The 22,983-nt window shown below is 34.7% G+C and overlaps 3 protein-coding genes across 3 annotated transcripts; 2 read left to right on the top strand and 1 right to left on the bottom strand.

The window, feature by feature from the left end:
* Nucleotides 1-1,283: 1,283 nt before the first annotated feature.
* On the top strand, nt 1,284-1,595 carry LOTGIDRAFT_116257 (hypothetical protein; the record flags this gene model as incomplete). Its single annotated transcript, XM_009054895.1, has 1 exon — nt 1,284-1,595. One exon carries the CDS (start codon nt 1,284-1,286, stop codon nt 1,593-1,595), a length of 312 nt encoding a protein of 103 aa, XP_009053143.1.
* A 3,299-nt stretch (nt 1,596-4,894) lies between these two features.
* Nucleotides 4,895-19,172, top strand: LOTGIDRAFT_160005 (hypothetical protein; the record flags this gene model as incomplete). Its single annotated transcript, XM_009054896.1, has 20 exons — nt 4,895-4,967; nt 5,397-5,592; nt 6,058-6,123; nt 6,259-6,472; nt 7,416-7,527; nt 7,808-8,001; nt 8,568-8,723; nt 10,019-10,150; nt 12,095-12,224; nt 12,469-12,780; nt 13,377-13,520; nt 14,357-14,482; nt 14,744-14,890; nt 15,894-15,926; nt 16,161-16,346; nt 16,982-17,086; nt 17,414-17,590; nt 18,041-18,190; nt 18,472-18,639; nt 18,940-19,172. The coding sequence occupies 20 exons, from the start codon at nt 4,895-4,897 to the stop codon at nt 19,170-19,172; spliced, it is 3,054 nt and encodes a 1,017-aa protein (XP_009053144.1).
* A 1,762-nt stretch (nt 19,173-20,934) lies between these two features.
* On the bottom strand, nt 20,935-22,752 carry LOTGIDRAFT_214609 (hypothetical protein). Its single transcript, XM_009054897.1, has one exon. It carries the CDS (start codon nt 22,699-22,701, stop codon nt 21,556-21,558), a length of 1,146 nt encoding a protein of 381 aa, XP_009053145.1. The 5' UTR covers nt 22,702-22,752; the 3' UTR covers nt 20,935-21,555.
* Nucleotides 22,753-22,983: the final 231 nt, after the last annotated feature.

Genomic DNA, 22,983 nt, shown 5'->3' on the forward strand with positions numbered 1-22,983 from the left:
ATATATAGAATACTGTCATTAATTACATATGAGTAGAGTATAAATAATACTGACTGTTGTTGATTAGATATGAGTTGAGCATATAGAATACTGACTGTTGTTAATCAGATATATGTAGAGTATAAAGAATACTGACTGCTGTTAATTAGATATGAGTTGAGCATATAGAATACTGACTGTTGTTAATTAGATATGAGTTCAGTATATAGAATATTGGCTGTTGTTAATTAGATATGAGTTCAGTATATAGAATACTGGCTGTTGTTAATTAGATATGAGTTCAGTATATAGAATACTGACTGTTGTTTATTAGATATGAGTTGAATATATAGAATACTGACTGTTGTTAATTAGATATGAGTTCAGTATATAGAATACTGGTTGTTGTTAATTAGATATGAGTTCAGTATATAGAATACTGGCTGTTGTTTATTAGATATGAGTTCAGTATATAGAATACTGACTGTTGTTTATTAGATATGAGTTGAGTATAAAGAATATTGATTGTTGTTAATCAGATATGAGTTGAGCATATAGAATACTGACTGTTGTTAATCAGATATGAGTTGAGCATATAGAATACTGACTGTTGTTAATTAGTTATGAGTAGAATATATAGAATACTGACTGTTGTTAATTAGATATGAGTGTAGTATAAAGAATACTGACTGTTGTTAATTAGATATGATTTAAGTATATACTGGCTGTTGTTAATCAGATATCATTGCAATTGTTGTATAGGGATTGAAACTTAGCTTTATTATTTTGTTTTCCTCTTTTTGTAAGTTGCTTTATACATGACCTTCCCATTAGTCAAGAATAGTTAAACTCGGATTTTCAAATCATTTTTCAGCGTCTTTTAAATTAAGATATTTCTATTTTAACGGGACAATTTATCTTGAAACGACACACTCAAGGAAAACTTGTAAATATTTGTATGGTTAGGACCTTATCAGTAATGATAACATGAATATATTGATCGAAAATGTTAAACGTAAGAAGATAACCCTGCTTTACTCCCTCATGTGATTTTGTGAAACGACCAAGTTGACAAACATATTTCAACTTGTTTCTCGTGCAGTTGTGTATTTATGGAATATTGGTGTAGGCCTATTGGTTGATGACAGAAAGAAAATTGTGTGTTCAGTGTTAGTTTGATTAAAAATAAAAACTTGAAAATTTACAAAACGTCGAACTCGTCAATCGAAGTCGTGTTTATTTTTAAGTGTCACTCGTATCAAACTCTTCCGTATTTTCGGATATTTTTTTTTAAATGAACCACGATGCAGAGGAATGTTAGTTTAAAAAGTGAAACACATACGATAGGATCTGAAAATGAATGGGTTTCGATTCAGAACCGAACTTTTACCAACTGGGTTAATGAACAGTTGTCATCGTGTGGGCGGGAAATCTCCAATCTGCAAACGGACTTATGTGATGGAGTCAACCTTGTTGCTTTGGTGGAGTCGTTGCAGGTTAGAAAGATCGGGAAAGTTTATTCGAAATCCAAAAGCAGAATTCAAATGATCCAAAATGTGAATTTGGCCTTTAAGGCCATTGCCGAGGATAAATATCAAATTAGTCAATATAGGTAAGATACGCTTTATCTCTGCAAACTCGATTACTGATGGAATTCAGGATGACCAGCAATGTAGCAAGGATTTCAAGTGTGGGGGGGGGGGGGGGGGTGTTCCGAGCTCCCCGGTGTCCCAGAAATTATCGCCTAAATACGCCACTGATGCAACATGACAAAGTGTGGAATGTCTGGCATTGTCTGACAAAAAAACCTACTCAGACTGCCCTTACTAATATATAATATATACAAAACACTGGTATAATTTAACATAGATCTTTTAATTGTGTATTTTTGTGAAGATCCAACAACCAAACATTAGATAAGTATATACACATAAATAACGGGACACAATTAAATGGTATACTACTCCTTAGTTGAATTATTCCCTTTGGCGTCATGATAATACACGTAGTTAAGAAATGCACTGAAAATTTCCCCGACCAATCAATATACCCATAATGTGATAACTATCTGAATGTATGTATAATCAAATTCATGAAGATAATGATTACTATTTTAATTAATTACCATTATACAAACAATATATATATTACATCTACTGCCTTGTAGAATGGTACTGTACAGAGTATGAGTTTGTCGGTTTACACAACGGTCTAATTGTCAGTATCGATTTGTAAAGTGTTTATGCCAGTGGTAATGTTTACACACCCACTTAATGTAATTCATCTTTTAAGAAATAAACGCCTCAAAAGATCAAAAAATTCAGCTTTTGCAATTAAAAATTGTACTTCAGCTTTGTCGTAATTTTATTTAACTTGCATATCAGTAAGAGGATAACTAAATGAAATGGAATACAGAGTGTATGACCTATGAATAATGCTATAAAGATTATGTAACACGATATGATAAAGCAGTTTTCTAATATAATATTCACATAACACACCCAAAATAAATAATACATTATCTAGGCATGCACACGGGCATTATTTTTAAAAATATTCGAATATTAATTTGAAAGAATAGAATATTCCTATATATATTATGACTGACATTTACATTATACTTACAAATATAAGTTACATAAGTTGATGGATGAAAAAAATGAATGAAATGAACGGAGTTGTACCTTATGGGCTAATGAAGATGGACATGCAGTGTGCAAAAAAATTGGTCAAGCCAGTGGCATTAGCCTCTTCTTTTTCAATTTCCAACCGTCTTGGGATCATGGTTTACCATCTTGGTGTCATGATGTCCAATATAAAGTTAGATAAATATATGAGGAAACTGTTGAGGGATGAGCTTTAGCAAGAACTTTATTTCCTCTGTTCAATTTTATCTTCTTCGCTATGAATACATTAATTGATTGAATGTGTAGACCTATACTTAGGTAACAATCTGATTAAAATGCGTACATAAAATGTTTTGTTTTTAAAAGGTTCGCCATTCACTATGATTTATGATATCCATTTTAAAATATTATGTTATATTTACATAACCAATGATTGTCCTTATCACCAATACTGAGATAATAATGACCCAATAAACTCTGAAAAAATTACACGCCCACTTAATGATTGACAGTTACATGTAGAATAGAAGCAAATTTTTACTGTTTTGTAATGTTTTTTTTTTTGGCTTTTCATTAGAATATACCGATCGACCGGATCTTGTTATGGTTATGGAAAAATAAAGGACGTATATCATGTGATACAACGTAGGCCTACACGACGCGCCTAGACCGGTCATTTGTCTTGTCACATGCTAAAATACCTTTTGATTTTATCAACCCGATTTCTTCCTCACAGTGAGGGGCTGACATGGAATATGACGAATGGGACAATAAACCAATGTGTGCTGTAATACCCAGATCGACAAGGAGCAGGCTAATGCCGTTGTCTTGGCAAAAATATCCCTCATTATACACTGCATGGCGTTGCCCATCTTTAGCCCAATTCGGTGCAGAAAGGTTTGACGTAGAACTCCATTCCCCGAAATCCGTTTTATTTTTTGTCTTTGTATAATATGGCATGTTTTTCCGTCCATTATATACAAAATTTCCATTGCTACCCACCAGTCCCGAATCGCCCATATGCCTATCTAAATATACACTCCCAGATCAACGAGATAGATATAGATAACATTCCATTGGGAACGAAGCTCAATTGGGCCATAAATTAATCTCAATTTCTTAATTCATATCATTTTATTTGGTCTTTTTTCTGATATAAGTCGAGAGATGAAAATCGGAAATGAAAAGAAATGAATAGAGCTTTACGTCCCACTCTTCTGCACCTAATTTGGGTTAATGAAGACGGATGTCATGCAGTGTGCAATGAGAGAAATTTTGCCAGGACAGCGGCATAGCCTCCTCTTTTTCGATTTCCAACTGTCTTTAACGTGCACAGCCTGTAACCTACGGGGCCTCAATTTATTGTCCCATCTGAACGATTAGACGCTTTTTTAAATGGCAGCCCCTCTTACCTGCATCATTGACAAGGGGAAACTGCATTGAAAAATCCGAAGGTATTATTTCGACCTGTATCGAGATTCAACCCTTTACCTCCAGGCAAGCGTGTAACTCACTGAGCAACCGCGACTCCCAGATAGATATGGGAAGATTTCCACATGTTTTTCCTTTGTTTTAGAATACTCTGATAAGCAGAAAATTGTGTATGTGCCGATTTTTTAGTTGATTAACCTAGATGGTAGTCCCTTAAACGTGTCTGATTATTTTATTCAGTCTTACGATACCATAGAGTAAACAAATGAGCTGGACACAAGACATATCAACAAGCTACCGAATGAGTTGTTCCACCTTCTATTATTTAGATTGCATGGATACTGAATTGATTACTGTGGCATTACGCCAGATTAATTGATTATTCAATATCCTGTTTCACAAACTGTGTATTTACCATACACAGAGTAATAATAGACCAGTCTATTTCTTATCAAATAATTATTTATTACCGTACATATCAATAATGTCTTAAATAAATATATTTCTTAAAGTTGTATTCCTCCCATGAGAATGGATCCATTATAGCATTTTGTATGGGGCTAAATTATTCTGCCTCCTCCGATATACCATGTACCATTTGTTTTCGCTTGATTTTCTGTGAGCTTATCAATAATACAAGCGATTATTTAATTGGCGATAAATGTCGGAATATACAGATTATACAGTGTCGGGATCACTGATTAGTGTCGTAATTCGTAATACACAGAATGTTTTTTTTAAAACTGACATAAGAAGGAAATCAATCGAGACCAAAAAAAGATGTCGGAATACATAGTCGTCGGATATCACAGAGTACACTATATATAAACAAGACATTCTGCCTCTTCCGTTATAACATGCAGTGCCTTGATATTCTGTCGTTTATAATATACCATACTTTAATTCAACTTTGGTTCTCAAACGAAAGAGGTGAACTATTGAAAACCATCATTGGCATGCCAATAAATATTAAATACCCACCGAAATACATACATATATATCTGTGAGGGAAATATGTTTTATATTTCAATATTTGTTTCGTTGAAATTCGCCAAGCTTAGGCAAGGCTCATAATTATTATGGATTCCCGTTTAGCTGCACATTTTCGGGACTGAAAAATGCAAAATATATACCAGCAATATGTTTCTCGCATATACCTTTTTGTCCATACATATATATATTAGTTTATGATGTGGATGAGTGGGTTTTTACTTCGAAACACCATGTACTCGCTGCTACGGCGACGGAAAAATGTTAAATATGGCTTAAAATCGTAAAATCGCAAAAGGTCGCAATCCGATGTTGCCTTCTTGTAGAGCCAAGTAAAAGTAATACTCAATAGATTTCAATGCCTTTCAGGAAATGAAGATGTAGTAAACGGAAACCTGAAGTTGATTCTGGGATTATTATGGCATCTCATACTACGATACCAGATAAGTTCCAGTAAAACAAAGGTACCACCCAAAAAGTTAATGTTAGCTTGGTTCCATTCAATACTTCCAGATTTTAACATTGCTAACTTCTCTACAGATTGGTCGGACGGTATAGCTTTACAGTAAGTATAGACGAGTTGGCTGACAAATGGACAACTAAATCAGAATAGAGTTTTTTTTATACGCCCACGTGAAATCTCTGGAAGGCACAACTCTTACTGGATTTTGACAAAACGTAGTGTTATTATTCATAATCACCCAAAAATGTATGACTGAATATTTTTCACTGATGATTGTGAAGCCAAAATTCCCTTTTAAAATCAAAGCTGAATAGAACGACTTGAATTATAATTGTCAAAACTAATTTCTAAGTTATACCAACGCAATTTGAAAGATGTTTTACCTAACACATTTTAAAGGAACGATCCAATCGTCTTTTGGGAAATTTATATCTACAGATACCATTCTAAAATTACCACGAGAAGCTAATATTAAGCTTTATCAGCTGAATGGGAATGATTATTCGATTCGTTCACTTTAGTTTAAATCAGTAAATATGTAACAATTTTTTCTTTGTGCTCTTTCAGTGCTCTTTTAGATATGTGTAGACCAGGATTATCGCCAAATTGGAGAAATCTTCTCCGCAAAAACAGGTATGTCATCGACTCTTTCTTTCATTCGAAAAAAGTGAAAAAAGTAGGCCAAGATCATGGAAACAAGTGGATCAAACAAAGCCACCGAAGTGGGTGCAGTTAACTTGCCTGGTAATCTTTCTTTTTATTTAAAAGAGTTGAAAATTGTCGAACAGCGATGACAACTGCTAAAGATCAGCTGAATATACCAATGATGATCAGTCCTGAGGATTTTGCCAGTGCTGCTTTGGATGAGATGTCAGCCATGACTTACTTGTCGTACTTCATAAAACGAGACTCACCTGGTTACTATTCAACATTAAACTGGGTTTGTCGTCAATTAAAAACTACCACCGTCAGTAATCTTTCAGTAAGTCTTCATCTTCTATATTTATGCTGCGGGCACACGAACAGATTTTGTTGCCGATTTTTGTCGCCGACACGACAAGATTATTACGTTTCCGGCTTGATTTGGAGCATTAAACCAGTATATTATTTGTCGCCGATTTTTTTTCTCGTCGAGATTGTTTTCTTCGTTTGACTCTGACGAGACAAGACTCTACAGAGTGTCATTATAAATATATCAAATAATATGAAAATAATTTCACCTAGGTTGAAATTAAAGTTTTAAAAATTCCACGAATTTTCACCTAATCTTCACTTATGTTAATAAAAAAAATAACAGGAAATATCACCATAGGCCTACTTCACTAGTCGAGATTTAAAGTTTTTAATAAAAAAATACCGGAATTATCACTTAATTTTCAACCTATAGGTGAAAATTAGATTTTTAAATTCAAAATAAAAAGTGAAATAATGTCGTATTTGAGCCATCTATTAAAGTGATAGTGCCTTTCAATACTTTGTCGGGAGCCGCGGTACGTTGGCTCAGTAAGTAAGAGGCTTGCTCGATATCCTGAAGGTCCAGGGTTCAATCCCGACATAGGTCGAGATAATTTCTTCGGATTTTTTAAACAGGTTTTCCCCCTGTCAGTCACGCATGTAAGAGGGGTTGGAATGGAAAAAAGTGTCTACTCGTTCGGATGGGACAATAAACCGAGACCCCGTGTGCTGTGCACATTAAAGATCACTCGACGGTTGGAAATCGAAAAACATTCCTATCGCCGCTGACCTAACACAATTTCTCTCATTGCACCCTGTACGACGTTGCCCGTCATCATTAGCCCACATTGTGCAGAAAAGTAGGACGTAAAACTTCATTCATTTCAATTCATATTTGAATACTTATTTTATTTTATTTATTTTATTAAAAACAAACTTGGATTGCTTCAGACACTGACTTCTATTTTTAGACTGATTGGAATGATGGGTACTATCTGTGTGGTATTGTTCAATCTATTGGTGGTAACATACCAAATTGGCCAGATATAGATCGAAATGATTATATAGCAAACTGTAAGATGGGTTAGTAAATTTTACATGGCAGGGTTGTTGCAGCAAATGTGTCTCCAGTCAGCTCCAAAGGAATTTAGGGCCCTGTTCTTAAGCTTCGAATGAAAGTTGTGCTTATTCAAAGCTTCAGGCCTGTATCAGTTTACAAGCATTATGTTGTCTTTGAAAATCAAGGTATATGTGGTGGGTGAGTTAGTGTGAACAAGGGGAAGGGATATAGTCCTTACTCTATGACGTCTACTATGAAATATCAATGTAGGTACTCTTTGAGATTTTCAACAACGTATTTCAGGAATGGAAGAAGCTAAAAGACTTGGAATAGATCCTATACTGACACCAGAAGAAATGGCCGACCCTAGTGTGGACCATCTGACAATCATGGCATATCTTAGCAAATTTCAAAATTTCAAACCGGCTGAGCCCAGAGTTGAAGTGGAAAATATTACTTTAAAGGCCGATTTCAAAAAGGTTTATCAGGGAAAAGTGGTAGGTGTATATTATAAACACCTTATGCCACCTGCTTGTTATATGCCATGTTACATACTGGAGACTGGAACGAAAAAAATAAACATCAGTTACAATGCCTTATTAGCGGCGGCGCCAGGCTCCCGAGACTGTGGGAACAAATAGTGTGAGGTCAGACTGATTATATGGGTTGGGGAGAGGTGGCGATTCAAAACATGACAGCTCTACGCATAGTCAAGAGCCCCCAACTGAACATTTGAATGCGTTCTTCACAAGAAATTTTGTGAAAAATAAAATTGATTTTGTGCCTTTTGACAAATATTTTGGGGCAAATACCACAGACTGCTTTCTTGGCGGTATGATTTCAGCGAATTGCAAGAATTGCTTAGTATCAAGAACTTTACTCACCTCTATTCGCAGGTTATAGAGACTTGGTATATCATCATTGTTCACTGTATTTCAAAATATTCCTTTCCTCCCAGAGATTGAAATTGTGTTGATGAGATTCGGGGTTTAATTTTCAGCTTTTAGCGATTTACTGAAATAATATATGTTAGTACTCTGACATGACTGTGTTTTTTTTATAGCAAGTATTCACAGTAGAAATACCCAATGATTTGGTAGAAAGGTCGAATGTAAAAGTAGAAGTAAAAAGTAGTTCAAGAAATGTTATTTGTAATCCAGCATGGAAAGGAAATAAAGGAGAATACATCTTTACACCTAAGGAATCAGGCAAACACACGGTAGGGCTTACAGTCTGACGGAATGAAATTTTCTAATTCAAAATTGGTCTTCTCTGCTCATTGACCTCAATTTCAACTATTAAAGCTATCATGCTCTAATTACACTAAAATGAATTTTTTTTTTAAGTAAGACCCCTTGGTCTGCCATATTTGCTACTACTAGTCCGCCATATTTGCTACTACGAGTCGCCATTTTTGTTGAAGAAATATGACCGCCACCCACCCAATATAAAAGCCAGAAGAGACACGCCCATTAATCGGTTGATATCTTGGCCTTGGACTACCAACATCGATAATCAAAACTCATAGTGAATCCAACTAACCTTGAAACTAGCCAACCTTGTCTTTCAAAACAATAAAAATGAAGACATTCTTATCTTAGTTTTCCTTCAGTGTTATTATACCAATGGTATCGAATGACAACTTGGAAAATGGTATGAAATGTGTCCACGTTCGCATTTTCCTTACAGGATACCCACTCTCATTATAAAGGCTATATGTTTTTTAGAATTATCGCTATAATTTGACCTACAGATTAGAAATTATTGTATACAAATCACTAGTTATGTTGAACAATTACTTACTCTCTTTGTAGTCTGTTGGGTGTATATGGGAAGTAACTCTCATTTTTCACAAAGTTATTCTAATAAAAAAATTTGAACTAATTAACACTCTTCTTATTACTCAAAATGCATCCAGTGTTTGAAGTATTTTTATGATGTATATGATGAAATTGGATTATATTTTGGTCAGTACATTCAAGGAGAGAGAGGTAGAAGTCATTAATTTCAGCATTTTTCCAAGTAAAGAAAAGAAACGTGTATATTTACAAAATGTGTGCTGGGCCTTTTGTAAAGTCTAATGTCTCAATATATCATGAAAGGCAATTGGTAGATTTTCAGGAGCAAGAATATGATTTATAAAAGTATGCCCAATCTAGCAATCATCTATTATAATGTATTTCAAAAATAATCCTCATTTTGTTTACTATCGTGAAATTTTCGTTTTACCTTTATATTGTTTGTATAGATATCAAAGTCAAGGTTGGCTATATTCAAGGTTGGTTGGTTTCACTACGATGTTGATAGTTCCAGGTCTGAATATCAACTGATTGATGGGCGTATCTCACATGACAACTGACATCACAACTATTTCAACAAATATGGCGTTTGATAGTATCAAATATGGCGGACAGGCAGTCTTAGTATTTTTGTTCATCATTACTTTTAGCATAGTTAGAGCATGATAGCTTCAATGTTCAGAATTAGATTTTGTTCTCTGATTGATCATTTCAGATTCACGTATATTATAATGATCAAGAAGTGCCAAGAAGTCCACAAGATTTTATGGTAGAGCTAGATTTATCCAGTATTTCAATAGCCAGCTCTGGTCTTTATTCCAAACTTGACGGACAATGGCAAGTCAAGGTAAACTACTTGGTCATACACAATCAAATTGAACTTAGATTACCATTTCGTTTTGTTATTATTGTACGTCGATATCAATGGAGATATCGAAACAATATTGTAATATAATTTTGATTTGATGACGATGATCCATTTAAATACAAAAACCCTTTTACATTTACATTAATATACATTGTTTTCAACTCGTCAATTAAAAAACAAATTTCACATTTGCTTGCTTCAAGTTGAACCAAGTTAATTCAGTACCATTCTAGAAAAATCAACATCCAATCATTTTTTTGATGTTTTTTATACGACCACATTATAATTTTGCTTGTGAACACAATAGAAACTACAGTTTTCATCCGATTTAAGTGAAATTTTGTGTGATCATTTATAATGATGAGATCTTAGTCAAGAGTGAATTTGATGATTTTTCGATAAACGGAATATGAGTTATTGCCCTTGACTTAGTCAAACGCGATAGGCGATAGAGGTGATAGTTTATGTCAGAATTTTATGAAATTTTGTGTGTTCATCAACAATATCTTTGTTAAATTAGATTTTTGGTATGATTTGACACAAATTGGTGACTGTCCTTTTTATTCTGAAAATGTATCAGAAAAGTGAGTGTGTCTTGCTTAGCAACCACTTGGTTTTTTTTTTTAATTCAAGCATACATGATAAGTTACTATTTCCTGAATTTAAGGAAATTTCTCAGTTTTCATAATAATACAAAAAGTAAGGTCTATAGATTGAAAACGTGCTAATTTGATAATTTGATTATTAGATAGTGAGCTTTATTCAAATATAGAATTATTTCCTGAATCTAAAATTCACTAATGAATAGTTTCCATGTAGATTTTGGTGTAGGGAAGATTTGATTCTCCCAAATGTACATGCCTTGGATGGAACAAATACTTCATTAGGAAATGGAATTAACGATCAGGAAATGCTGGGGATTTTCCGCTGTTCTGATTCGAAATTACAAAAAATATAATCCGTCCAATGAGCGAGAAGTTATATTGTTATTTTGCTAGGAACAAGGTTGTCATTTAAGTTCTGGTATACAACAATCATCTTTTGTTTATAGACACGGGAGAATTACTCTTGTAGAGTTTCATAATGGACATGAACTATCTTACTTGCTGGATTGCTAATGATATTAAACGAGACGACAAAGGGTGCTATACCTACATTATGATGGATATTCAATCCTATCGGTCTTGCTGTATTTGGCGTCTCAATCCAATGGGCTTCCCTAGCTTGGCGGAATTTCGTAGTTTCATCCACTTGCAGTTATACGCTCAATAGGGGTTAATTTAAGATCGGCTGATGAGTGCGTAAATTATTCCTTAGATCTCCTACATATTGTTTGGGACATTTCTTACATGAAATTAATTTGACTAAATTCGAGGTTTCACGGGTAACATGCTTTTGAATAGGAGACCTTTTCTTAGTGGAATTACTCGTGAAAAAGGGAGTTTCTGATATAAAGGGACACGTTTTGCTTCTATTTGACTGGCAAGGGGCATTCCTTAAGCCTGGCCACATATTCTCAAAACGACGTTAGCGCTAGGATATCCCAGAAACAGTTTTTAAGGTTAATGCCCTAGGACATCCCAGCGCCAAGATAGTTTCGAGAATACAGTGGCTGGATTGTATTTTCATCAGGCTGCAATGTTACATGTAGAACTTTGGACTGTTTTCAAGTACAAAGTAGGATGTAAAACCAATTATTTTGACTGACTTTACTTTCCAAGTACAAAGTAGTATGTAAAACTAATTACATATATTTTGACCATTATAGTTGGCAGTCCATGCTTACTCTTTACGAAACAATTCTATACAACCTTTACTACCGATTTTGGACGAGATTAACGGAACTGTCTTTCTTGAACGGATTTTATTTGTCTGGTTTATTGATAGATTTGCGAGTGTCCCTATATTCTGTTCCTATTGCAGGTTGATGTATCTAAAGCAGGAAATTCTGTTGTAACTATGATATCAACTAATCCTGTTGGTAAAACAGAAGATGTACCTATTATTAGGACTGATAATATAATAACAGGTTCAATCAGACCCCGTATTTCAGGTAGGTTCACACCGCATGTAGCTCACCCGAGATCTTAAATCTGTAGGTCGTTACCCGGTCTGGACATGTTTACCCTTCAAGAACATTTGATGCCACTTTGTTACCTGTTTGTGAACCCAGCATTTCATTCCACATTGCTAATGATATTTTATATAATGATGTTATTGTGTTGTGCGTTTGTGGTTGCGTTTTTGTTTGTTATTCTTTGCCATATCGCTCATGCGAATTTTTTGTTATGATTTAGGGCAATGGACAGTAAGAACATATGTCGATGGTCACAATACCAATAAAGATGTTAAATTTGACGTTTTTAATCCAAATTCATGTTCGTTAACTGGGCCAGATCATTTGTTAGTGGGAGAAACGGGTAAATTTTATGCAGATAGCACTGAAACTACGAACTACGAGGTAGATCTACAGTTATATGACAGCAACAATCAACCTATCAGTGACTTTGACTGTAACACAGTTAATCATCGAACGCAACTGACCTTTAGACCATTAAAGATGGGAAGATATAAAATAGTTGGAGAAATTTGTGGTGAACCCATAAAAGGTTTGTCATTTATGAACATTCTTTTTCTGGTGACCTTAAGTGGTTTAATATACTGGTTTCATATTGCAAATTATACCTCCCGCCGTGCATATCTGTTATTATGCAATTATAATGATGCATATCTGTTTTCATAAGAGAAACGGATCGCCCAAATATTTAAAGAGATTGTAAGGAGGTTTTTCAAACTAAATGTTTGATGGCGGCTCAAAGGCGAAGACGAAGGATCTCATGTGATAAAGCACATTTTACGATCAAACACTTAATAGTTTTATTAAAATTGCAGGAACCACAGACAACTGATTGAAAATTGGAACATTATAAATTGATAATTTCAGTGTCCGCAATACACATAAAAAACCTAAAAAACCTTATTACAATCCCTTTAACGCGAATCATCCAATATAATGATAACATGGTGGATATCCTGGAAACTGGTCATGATGCCCCGGCGTGAGATGGTTTTGGGCCGCTCCTCAAGAAAGCTGTTCCTTGTATGTTTAAGTTGGTCAACAAATATCGCGAAAGAACTAAAAATGTTTGTTGATCCCAGATAAAGTTCATTTGGTAAAATAGATTTATATTTTGATGTTTTACAGGAAGTCCACTGTACGTAGAAATAAATGACAGCAGCCAAATTGTTGCCTCTGGTGATGGTCTATATAGAGCTGCGAAAGGCGAGAAAGCAACCTTTACCGTGAATACAAAGAAATTGAAAGGAAACATTATAGTTGCGATAACAGGTAAATATTAATTTTTTTCGATTTCAAATTTGGAGTATCGATTACGAGCCGGCAATCTTCAGTAAAAGATGACAACAATGAGACCTCCCCTGATTGTCTCTTTGGCAAACAATTTATGGAAGTCGAATAGTGGCTTATTGATGGTCATTTTGGCATGGTGTCACAGTTTACATACGTATCAGGAATAACACGGAATTGATATTCTATTCTAATTGATCGGGGGATTTCAACATTTTTCTTATAATATAATTATAGTTCCTTACTATTGTGTGATTTTCTCTCAGGTTTTCTTTGCAATTTTTTTCTTGACTGAATAAAAATCAACAATCAACAAGACGTTTTTTCATTCTGCAGTTTTAAGATTTCTAAAAATATTTTTATGCAAAGCGTCCCCACAAAAAGATCAAAATTACCCCCAGGTTGAAAACCCTGTAATAATTGTACTTTACCATATACTGCTATTGTTCTTCGTAAATTTAATACTGGCAAACGGCTAAGGAACATATTCCACATCACATTAATAGGTCATCGCAGGTTTATCATGCTTATCCAATTGTCCCCCTGTTCCATACAACAATTACAAATCTAGATCTTCAAACAGCGTATTCCAGTGCACGGAGTATTTGAAATTTGTCTGAAATAAATTAAATCCTCACCGAAGCAAGTCACTTCCAGAATCTTACAAACTGGCGCCAAAATGTATTGTTTCATCTAGAACTTTAGAGCAATGGCGTGACTGAATTGCCCGTGTAAAGGGGAAAATTTGTTGCCCTGCTCAGCACCTGCACCTATTGCTTAAGAACTTTGGAGACGAACTACAAATTTGCATCTTTCAGTTAACAATAGAAATATAGATGTTGGTAAAAGAGAACTATATGAAGGTTATTATGAATATGAATATACACCCGTAACACATGGTGAATACAACATTACTATTACCTTTGGTGGTTTACCGGTAAAAGGTCTGTTATTGTTTTTGTTTTTTTTAATAATTTCATTTGAATAAATTAATCAACGAAATTTTATTAGTTGGAGCATAATGATTTATTTTTTTAATAATCTAAATGAAAGAATATTGTGAACTGTCCGACCGTGCCTACCCTACAATCACGCCAAATTAAGTCAATTTTTTACTTACCTAATGCATATTCAATCAAATTACTAGTACCAAATTCAAAGTGCTTATATGTTTATATAATCCCAAAGAGTACCTTTGATTTCAGGCAGTCCTTTTAGTGTTCAGGTTACAGACCACTCCTCTGTAGTGTTACTCACAGATTTATCACAATTAAGAGATGAAAATGGTTTTATGGTTTTAGATTTTAAGAAAGACACTGTTTTAAAGCTAGATGTCTCTAATGCTGGACCTGGTAAGAATCATTAAGCCAACATCACTGACTAAGACTATCTCATGTATAAACCAAAAATATATAATAGACGTGCTATCAAATCACAAATGGCGGTATGATTAAATGAAATTACCACAAGTACGTGCTGTTAAGTCACAAATGACAGTATACTGGAATTACCACAAGTTATAATTAGACGTACTATAGTCACAAATGACAGTATACTGGAGTCACCACAAATTATAATTAGACGTACTATAGTCACAAATGATAGTATACTGGAGTCACCACAAGTTATAATTAGACGTACTATAGTCACAAATGACAGTATACTGGAGTCACCACAAATTATAATTAGACGTACTATAGTCACAAATGATAGTATACTGGAGTCACCACAAGTTATAATTAGACGTACTATAGTCACAAAGATAGTATACTGGAGTCACCACAAGTTATAATTAGACGTACTATAGTCACAAATGATAGTATACGGGAGTCACCACAAGTTATAATTAGACGTACTATAGTCACAAATGACAGTATACTGGAATTACCACAAGTTATAATTAGACGTGCTATTAAGTCACAAATGGTGGTATGATTAAGTTGAAACACCACAAGTTATAAATAGTTTTCTAAGTTAAAATGACGACTCGTCTTATCTTGAGACTGCCATATATAGAAAAGGCGTGTATAGAAAGTTTGAGGTATTTTTGAAGGAATTTAGTACTCCAAATATTCAAGACCCAAATCAACCCCAGGAAATTCCGAATCTGTCCCATTAAACCAGCCTAAACTTCAGAACTCATGTAAGCACAATTTATTGCTGTCAACCATTATCGAGTTCAGTGGAATAAGAACGAAAGAACTATATTCGACCGTGCCTACCCTACCGTCATAGATATTTTATTTACATCAGAAATCCTTCAGGAAGTGTTTTGTATGGACTGTTCAGTCATTGTACTGTCAATTTGTGTTAATGCTGCAAGATTTATTCTTTGAGTTATTATTTTCAATGCAGGTCGGATCAAATCAGAAATATTGGGTCCTACTGGTAAGAAATCAGCTAAAGTTAGCCAAGATACCTCTATAGCTACTGTCAACTTCCAAGCTGAACAAAAGGGTAAGCCAGTAACTGAAGTTAAACTTGTACATCTTTCTCCAAATATCTGTAGTCAACGAGAGTTGGAACTATTAGTTTGTGCAATTCAATGTCAACTGTTTGCAATAACATTATATACTGTTTATAGGTTCCCGAGTACTTGAACTTTGTCTTTCTCCTCTTCAGGCGGCCATTATATACATCTGTATTGGAGTGATGTACCATTAGCTTGTTCTCCAATACGGGGATACTGTGATGGTCCTGTATTACCTGTCGATGCTTCTAAAGTGTGTGTTTCTGGTGAAGGCTGTGAACGAGCCAGAAAGGACGTCACGGCACAGTTCACAGTAGATGGAAGACTGGCTGGTCCAGGTAAATAAACTCTTCACAATGTCAAGCTACACGAACTTCACCCAAAAGCTTGACTGCAATAGCCGTCTCACTTATGTCACGAAATACAGAGATTTGATTGAATTATACGCTGGCTAATACATCGATTTGAGCCCTCGACAGAAAGAGCTGTAAAATTTGTGGCTTCGTGTTCACAGACTTTCTGCCTAGACCTCTGATTGGCTGTATATGCTAGCGTACAATCCAGTCAAATCAATTGATTGACAATCTTCCATGATACAAGAAAGATTAATACTGTTGTCAAGGTATAAGTTATGTATTATCTTGACATTTTGAAGATGAGAACTCAATTGCTAGGAAGCGTGATACAGCGTAACTAAGAATACTTATAACTTTAAACCGTTCTAAAATATAGTAATGATTGTCTGTTTCGATCGAACTATTGGGGCTTTCGTAGCTCAACCAAAAATATAAAATCATATGAATTTTTTTATTTTACAAAATTACCAGAGATTGAGAGATGTGCTGTTGGCTAATAAAACTTACCAATAATTGTGCACCGTGTTGCCCGACATTGACGCAGTTGAAGGTTGTTTAGACTGCAACTAGGTGTTGGGTCAGATAGTAAGATAAAACAATTTATGGACATATTTCAGGAACATGTCGAGTAGAATTAAAGGGTGTTAAAAATGACATTAATGTAAATATAGATGATATTAAATACAATAGATATAGATGTTCTTACTTATCGCATAATACAGGTATGTTTCGTATCTCACTTTTTAGAGAAGAGGGTGGTTGAAAAGAAACCTTTTTAGAAAATACACAATACATCGATGGACTGAATGTTTAACAAATACACAAATACACGTGTATTAAATAGATAGACTATTTATACTATTTATGACAGTCTCAAGAAAAGACGAGTCGTCTTTTTAACTTTCAAGCGTAAATAATTCTGGACACACACATGGGTTTGAAGGCTCAAATTTCGACGGTGAGCTGTGATCACTCCACTTAGGTGAGGTTAGTTTAAAAAAATGTTTAAGTTTTAAAAGCAGACATGTATTTATTTCTGTTGGATGCAGGTGGGTACTTACTGTATGTCTACTGGTCGAATAAACTGATACATAACTGTCCAATGAAGGTATCTATAGGAGATAAAGGGGCAGCAGCGAAAGTAAACCTTTATGGTGACGGTTTACAAGGTGGTATTGCTGGTGAAGAAATGATGTTTATTGTTGACGCTCAAGATGCAGGGGCAGGTACCTAATATTTTACTATATCTGGAACTTGATGTAGGACAAGATGCAATCATTGTGTAATTGCTACTGTACAGTCCTCCATCCGTCTGTAATTGTGAGGGGGGGAGGGGGAGGGGGAGGGGGGGGGGGTGCAACCGAACGGTTAGATGGACCTTCCCCTGGAAAATGTAGGAAGCTGGAGAATACATCTAACGCGATTTTCGAAGTGGAAAAATAATAAAGTTTTCTTTTTTATGGCCGAAAGGTACACCATGGCCCCAAATTTACCGCCCAAAACGCCACCATTATGATCGACTGTATTTTAAGTAGGAAAATGATCGAAAGGCGTTCAATAACTTCACAAAGGACCTGAAGGGCGGTCCTGATGGTCCTAACCTAATAAGTTATTGAACGTCCCTCGACCATTAATCTATACAAAAAGTCTTGATAACTATTAGAATTTATTTCCAGGGGAGGTTACGGCCAACTGCAGAAGTCAACACCACAGTGCCCAATGTGACGTAAAAGACGAAGAAAATGGTAGGTTCAAAATTTGGGTCCGACCACCTGAGCCTGGTAAATACCTACTTATTGTAACATTTGATGGTACAGATATCCCAGGTAAGAATATTGCAATCTATATATAGAATTATAGCTGAGTGGTTACTAGCCTACGAGCATTCCGATTTAAAATATTCTTAGTGTTAAATATTTTAGGGTTTGATAGGGAATCATTTTTTTACTGTCTTTGACGAATTGAAACGTGGATGTCAGTGATAACTGGAGGCGCAGAGGCAAAAACACACATTGACGCCTAAATGAAAACAATATTCATTTTAGTCCTTTTCTGTTTATGCCAAACTGTGACTTCAATCTTAACATTCAGATTATTTGCATTATAGGGAGTCCATTTGTCATTAGAGTTGGTGAGCCTCCTGATGCCAGTAAAGTGAAAGCGTTTGGTCCTGGTATAGAAAATGGTTTAATTTATAATTATCAAAGTAGATTTCTGGTGGAAACCCACGGTGCCGGTGCTGGAAAGTTAGCTGTTAGAATAAAAGGACCTAAAGGTATACCAAGGACGAATCAGATTGCTTTACTATTGAACAGCTTTTTTTCTAGTTGGGGTCTTATTCTATTTGAATCCCTCATTCATCTACTATTCTTTTTTTTTCACGAAAAGTTTTGGGCGAGCCAATGGTAAAATTCGAGCTATGTTAAGAGACAATGAAGTCTGTGGGACAGAGTTTCATTTACGATTTGTCAGGGATGGGGGTTGTACAGGGTATGCACATCATCTAGAATACAGAGAATAAAGAAGCACGCGGTAGAAATACAGAGACTGTAAGCTAGTTCCCATTTTATTTCAGCTGCTTTTAAAGCGGAGATGTTGAGAGAAGGGAAGAATGATAGAACTATTTTGTGTCATTATGATCCAACAGAGCCAGGCAAATACACCATCTCAATTTACTGGTCCGGACAAGAAATTCCTGGCAGTCCATTTAAATCTTTGATCTTTGAATCCAGAGATGAGCTCGACGATTTTCAGAGACAAAACGGAGATGCTATCATAGAAAATGATCAATGGAGGCATGAAATTTAAAGATTCAAATCTGGAAATCAGTCTGCTACTTTCAGCTGCTGGTAAATTTGTCTTTTCAAGTGATATTTTAACAAAGTCGTTTTCTTGGATACGATATAATTATTTATATATATTCTGTAACAGACTACTTACGGTTCGCTCTAGGTAGAGTCATGATGAAAGAAATTACATGAAAATGGTGGTTTTTTTTCACAATATATTTAACGTGTAAATAAATTTTTTTTACAAGAATTGTATATGACCACGCGAAGTTTGAGCGTATATTGAGGCCGCACTTCCAGGCTTCCATTTACGAATGCTTAAGTCCACGGCCACCACTCATCTATTTGAACTGTGTCGATTGTAAAGCAATGGTGATGTCTATAGATTGATTTGGTGCTGTTACTTGATTTAATATAACTTAAGTTGGTATTGGCCCAAAGCGTCCGGTAAGATCTAATGCGCAACTTTAAAAAATATATTTTCAAAATGCTGTATTGTTTGATGAATGTAGGCCTTACGGATACTCTTTTGATGTGTTTATTGATTTACTGCATTCCACTTGAAATATAAGCTGCATTTCTTATGCCCTAGATTATGCCCATTCTACAGGCTTATTTTGAGTGGGTGCATTCTAAGATTTTCGTTACTGTGCTCCTATACATGCTGCTTATTCAACAGAATTTATATTATATTTATCATTGTATACAATTTGAAATTCTTGCACCTCCATTCATGTGGATTTGTTACATTTTTAAACAGTTGGCCCTTTATATCCTGATCAGGAGGTCAACAGCAACTTTGTATTTAAATGTTATTTTATGTTCACAATTGTTTTGTTTTTTTAATTATGAATGTTGATTTTCCACTTAGTCAATTACATGTACTTTAAACCAAAAATGCTATTATTAAAAGGGGGATAACTCCATGATATATTTTGTTTTTGTCCTTAGATCCATCATACCTTATCCGGCCCCCTATACATAGAGGATTTCATTCACTAAGCAACTGAACTAAGCCTCATTGCTTGAAATATCTAGTACAGAAGATTGCCCAACTCAGATGCGTTATAAAGAGAATCCAAACCTGCTCAGCTGTATGCCAATTTTCCCAGTTTCAGCTTATTTACTGTAAAGGTAACTTTATCAATTGCCCAAATATAGTGTAGTATACATTTACTATAGGACTGAAAAAGAATAACCATTTAGGAGCCATTTCTTTCCAAATCTCAAATGAAATGAACTACCGGTACTGGAAGTAATAAAGAAATAAAAAAGAGTTGTATGTCCTATTTTTCTGTATCTATTTGAGATTTGAAAAATTAGACCCTAACTGAAGTGGCTATATTAGAAAAAAAATTAATTAGACTGGGATGAAGTGGTATTTAAAGATATACTACCTCCTAGGATGACCAAAAAAAATGAAATTTTCAAAAACGAGTTTTTGTTCATCAGTTGTTCACCTGGTGGCAAAACTATACAGCAGTCTATAATCCAATAAATCTGTAAAACTAAGTAGTAATCTATAAAACTTAATTATTTTGAAACAAACTTAGAAGCATTTTTGGATAATTACTTAGTTTAATCTCTTATATAGAGATTTTATTATTTAGTCATGGCTCCTGGTCAGGCTAACTAAACTTTATACTTTACATGTATGTCCATTTTGAGAAGTAGTATTACTTTCAAAATCTTTGATACTGTAACTAAAATCTAGGTCAATCAGTTGTAAAGCTATATCCCATGAACCATCAACATCTTCACTATCAAAAAACAAAACAATTATGGTCTACAATTTATATGAATTTCTTACACACATGACAAAATCAAATAACATAATATTAACAGATGATAAACAATTTAAATGATCAATATCTCAAAGTGATTTCTTTAAAGGGGCTAAAATCCTACAAATATACTTCTAGAATACAAGTCACTTAGGGGCTTTTGAAATTAGACTCAGGTATAGCACTCTATACAACCCAATTGATCAAGAGCCCAATCAATCTGTAACCTTGGATCAAAAAAGTCTAAGTACTGTTATTTGTCTCACTAATTTGGACTGATTCAGATATCAGGTAATCATCACAATGAGAACTATATTCACTGAAGTTTGATCATTTGTTGAGGTAGGAGGTAGGATATTAAAAAGACACCCTTGACCATCTTAATTCTTAATAAATAGGGCGTATCCTATTCTGAATAAACCTTTCTGTAAAACCAAATGAAAAATTGCAATAAGATAGAAAACTGAATTTTTTTTAACTTGCTTAGTACATGAAGATTAAAAATGTAAAAATATAATTACAATGACAAATATTTTCACTGTTGGTTCTGCAAGACTTTCAGCTCATTATTATAAGTCACTGTGTCATGATTTAGCCCCTTTAAAGTGAAATCACTAATTATGTTAGAATGTCATGAGCACGAACTTCAACAAGTCTTTCCATTTGTTTAACATCTTCGCACCATTGATCTAATTTTGACTGCATGGTAGAGATTTGTTCTGTATCAAGAACACGAGGCTGTACCCAGGACATATGAACCTTTTGGTCAACTTCATCAATAGATCCTTTCACTAAACCTAAGCTGAGAGCTTTCATTACTAACAGTTCAACTTCAGGACCAGGAATTCGGGCACTACTGGAAATATCAGTGAAGGTCAGTTGTCGGTCAGTTGCAGGTCTTCTGAATGTCATTTCCATCAAACATAACAGAGAAATTTTTTGACGCATCGGTATCTCATTAGCAGCCAGATCAGGTTGACCCTGCCAATGCTTTTTCAATTCATCAAACTTTGCAATGTTGCCAGAATTGAACGCATACAATAGATCTACAATCCAAGATTTATCAGTTGGCTTCAGACTTTCTAAAATTGGATGAGCCAGTAGTTCACCAAAATTATAAACTCCTTCCCCCAATATTGCTGCCAAACCTAGGTTGTATGCTCTTTCAACTTGTTCACCACTTGGAATTTCAGCAAGTTCTGTACAGCCAAGGAACCGTAGGGCATTTTTGTAGTATTCTGCATGGTTTCCCACCAACTTGTAATAGTTGCTCGACAGCTCATAAAATGTGCTATGAACTGAAGTGACACCATCCATGTTATCCAACATAGCAGAGCATTCTTCAACGATAGTCTTGGTTCCATCAAAATTACGATTTTTTAGTTTAATACTTCCTACAGTTGTGTTCAGAAGAATAACAGCCTCTTGATTTCCTTTCAATTTTTCTTTCAACTTTTCCAAGAATTCTAGAGAAGATTTGACATCAGGAATTTGCTTGACCACAACAACACCAATCTGCATCAAAGCTTTCTGGTTAATTCTATGTTCAAAGTCTGAGATGAAGTTTTCATACATCTTGACAAGCCCGTCACCTTTGGAAAATGCAGGGTTTTTGACAAAAGTCAAAAGATGAAGAGTAAGTTGGTGCCAAAGTTTTTTGTTATAGAGTTCCTCAATTTTACCCCATTCTGTAGCTAAATCACCTGTACTTTTTCTCTGTTGTTCGCTTAAATAAGCACCGACATCTTTAGGGGCAGACGACATGGTTAATTCGTCAATTTCAGAGAAAATTCCTTAATTTCGATCTTAAAGCGTGATTCAGTAAAATTGAAAACTTCCGGTAATAGCTATTTTTGCCTTTTTCTGTGAAGAAAGAAGAGCTGAAGAAGGGGAGACAATATTCATGGCATTAAAAAGATTTTTTCCTTTGTTTAATGAACAATAATTTTAAAACATAAATAAAATGTCAAAATCTATTATACATGAGACAAACTGTAACATCGAAATTAAGAATTTTATTTAACTGAACAGAAATATATAATTTTC

The sequence above is a fragment of the Lottia gigantea genome (assembly GCF_000327385.1).
Source record: "Lottia gigantea unplaced genomic scaffold LOTGIsca_23, whole genome shotgun sequence".
Lineage (NCBI taxonomy): Eukaryota > Metazoa > Mollusca > Gastropoda > Lottiidae > Lottia > Lottia gigantea.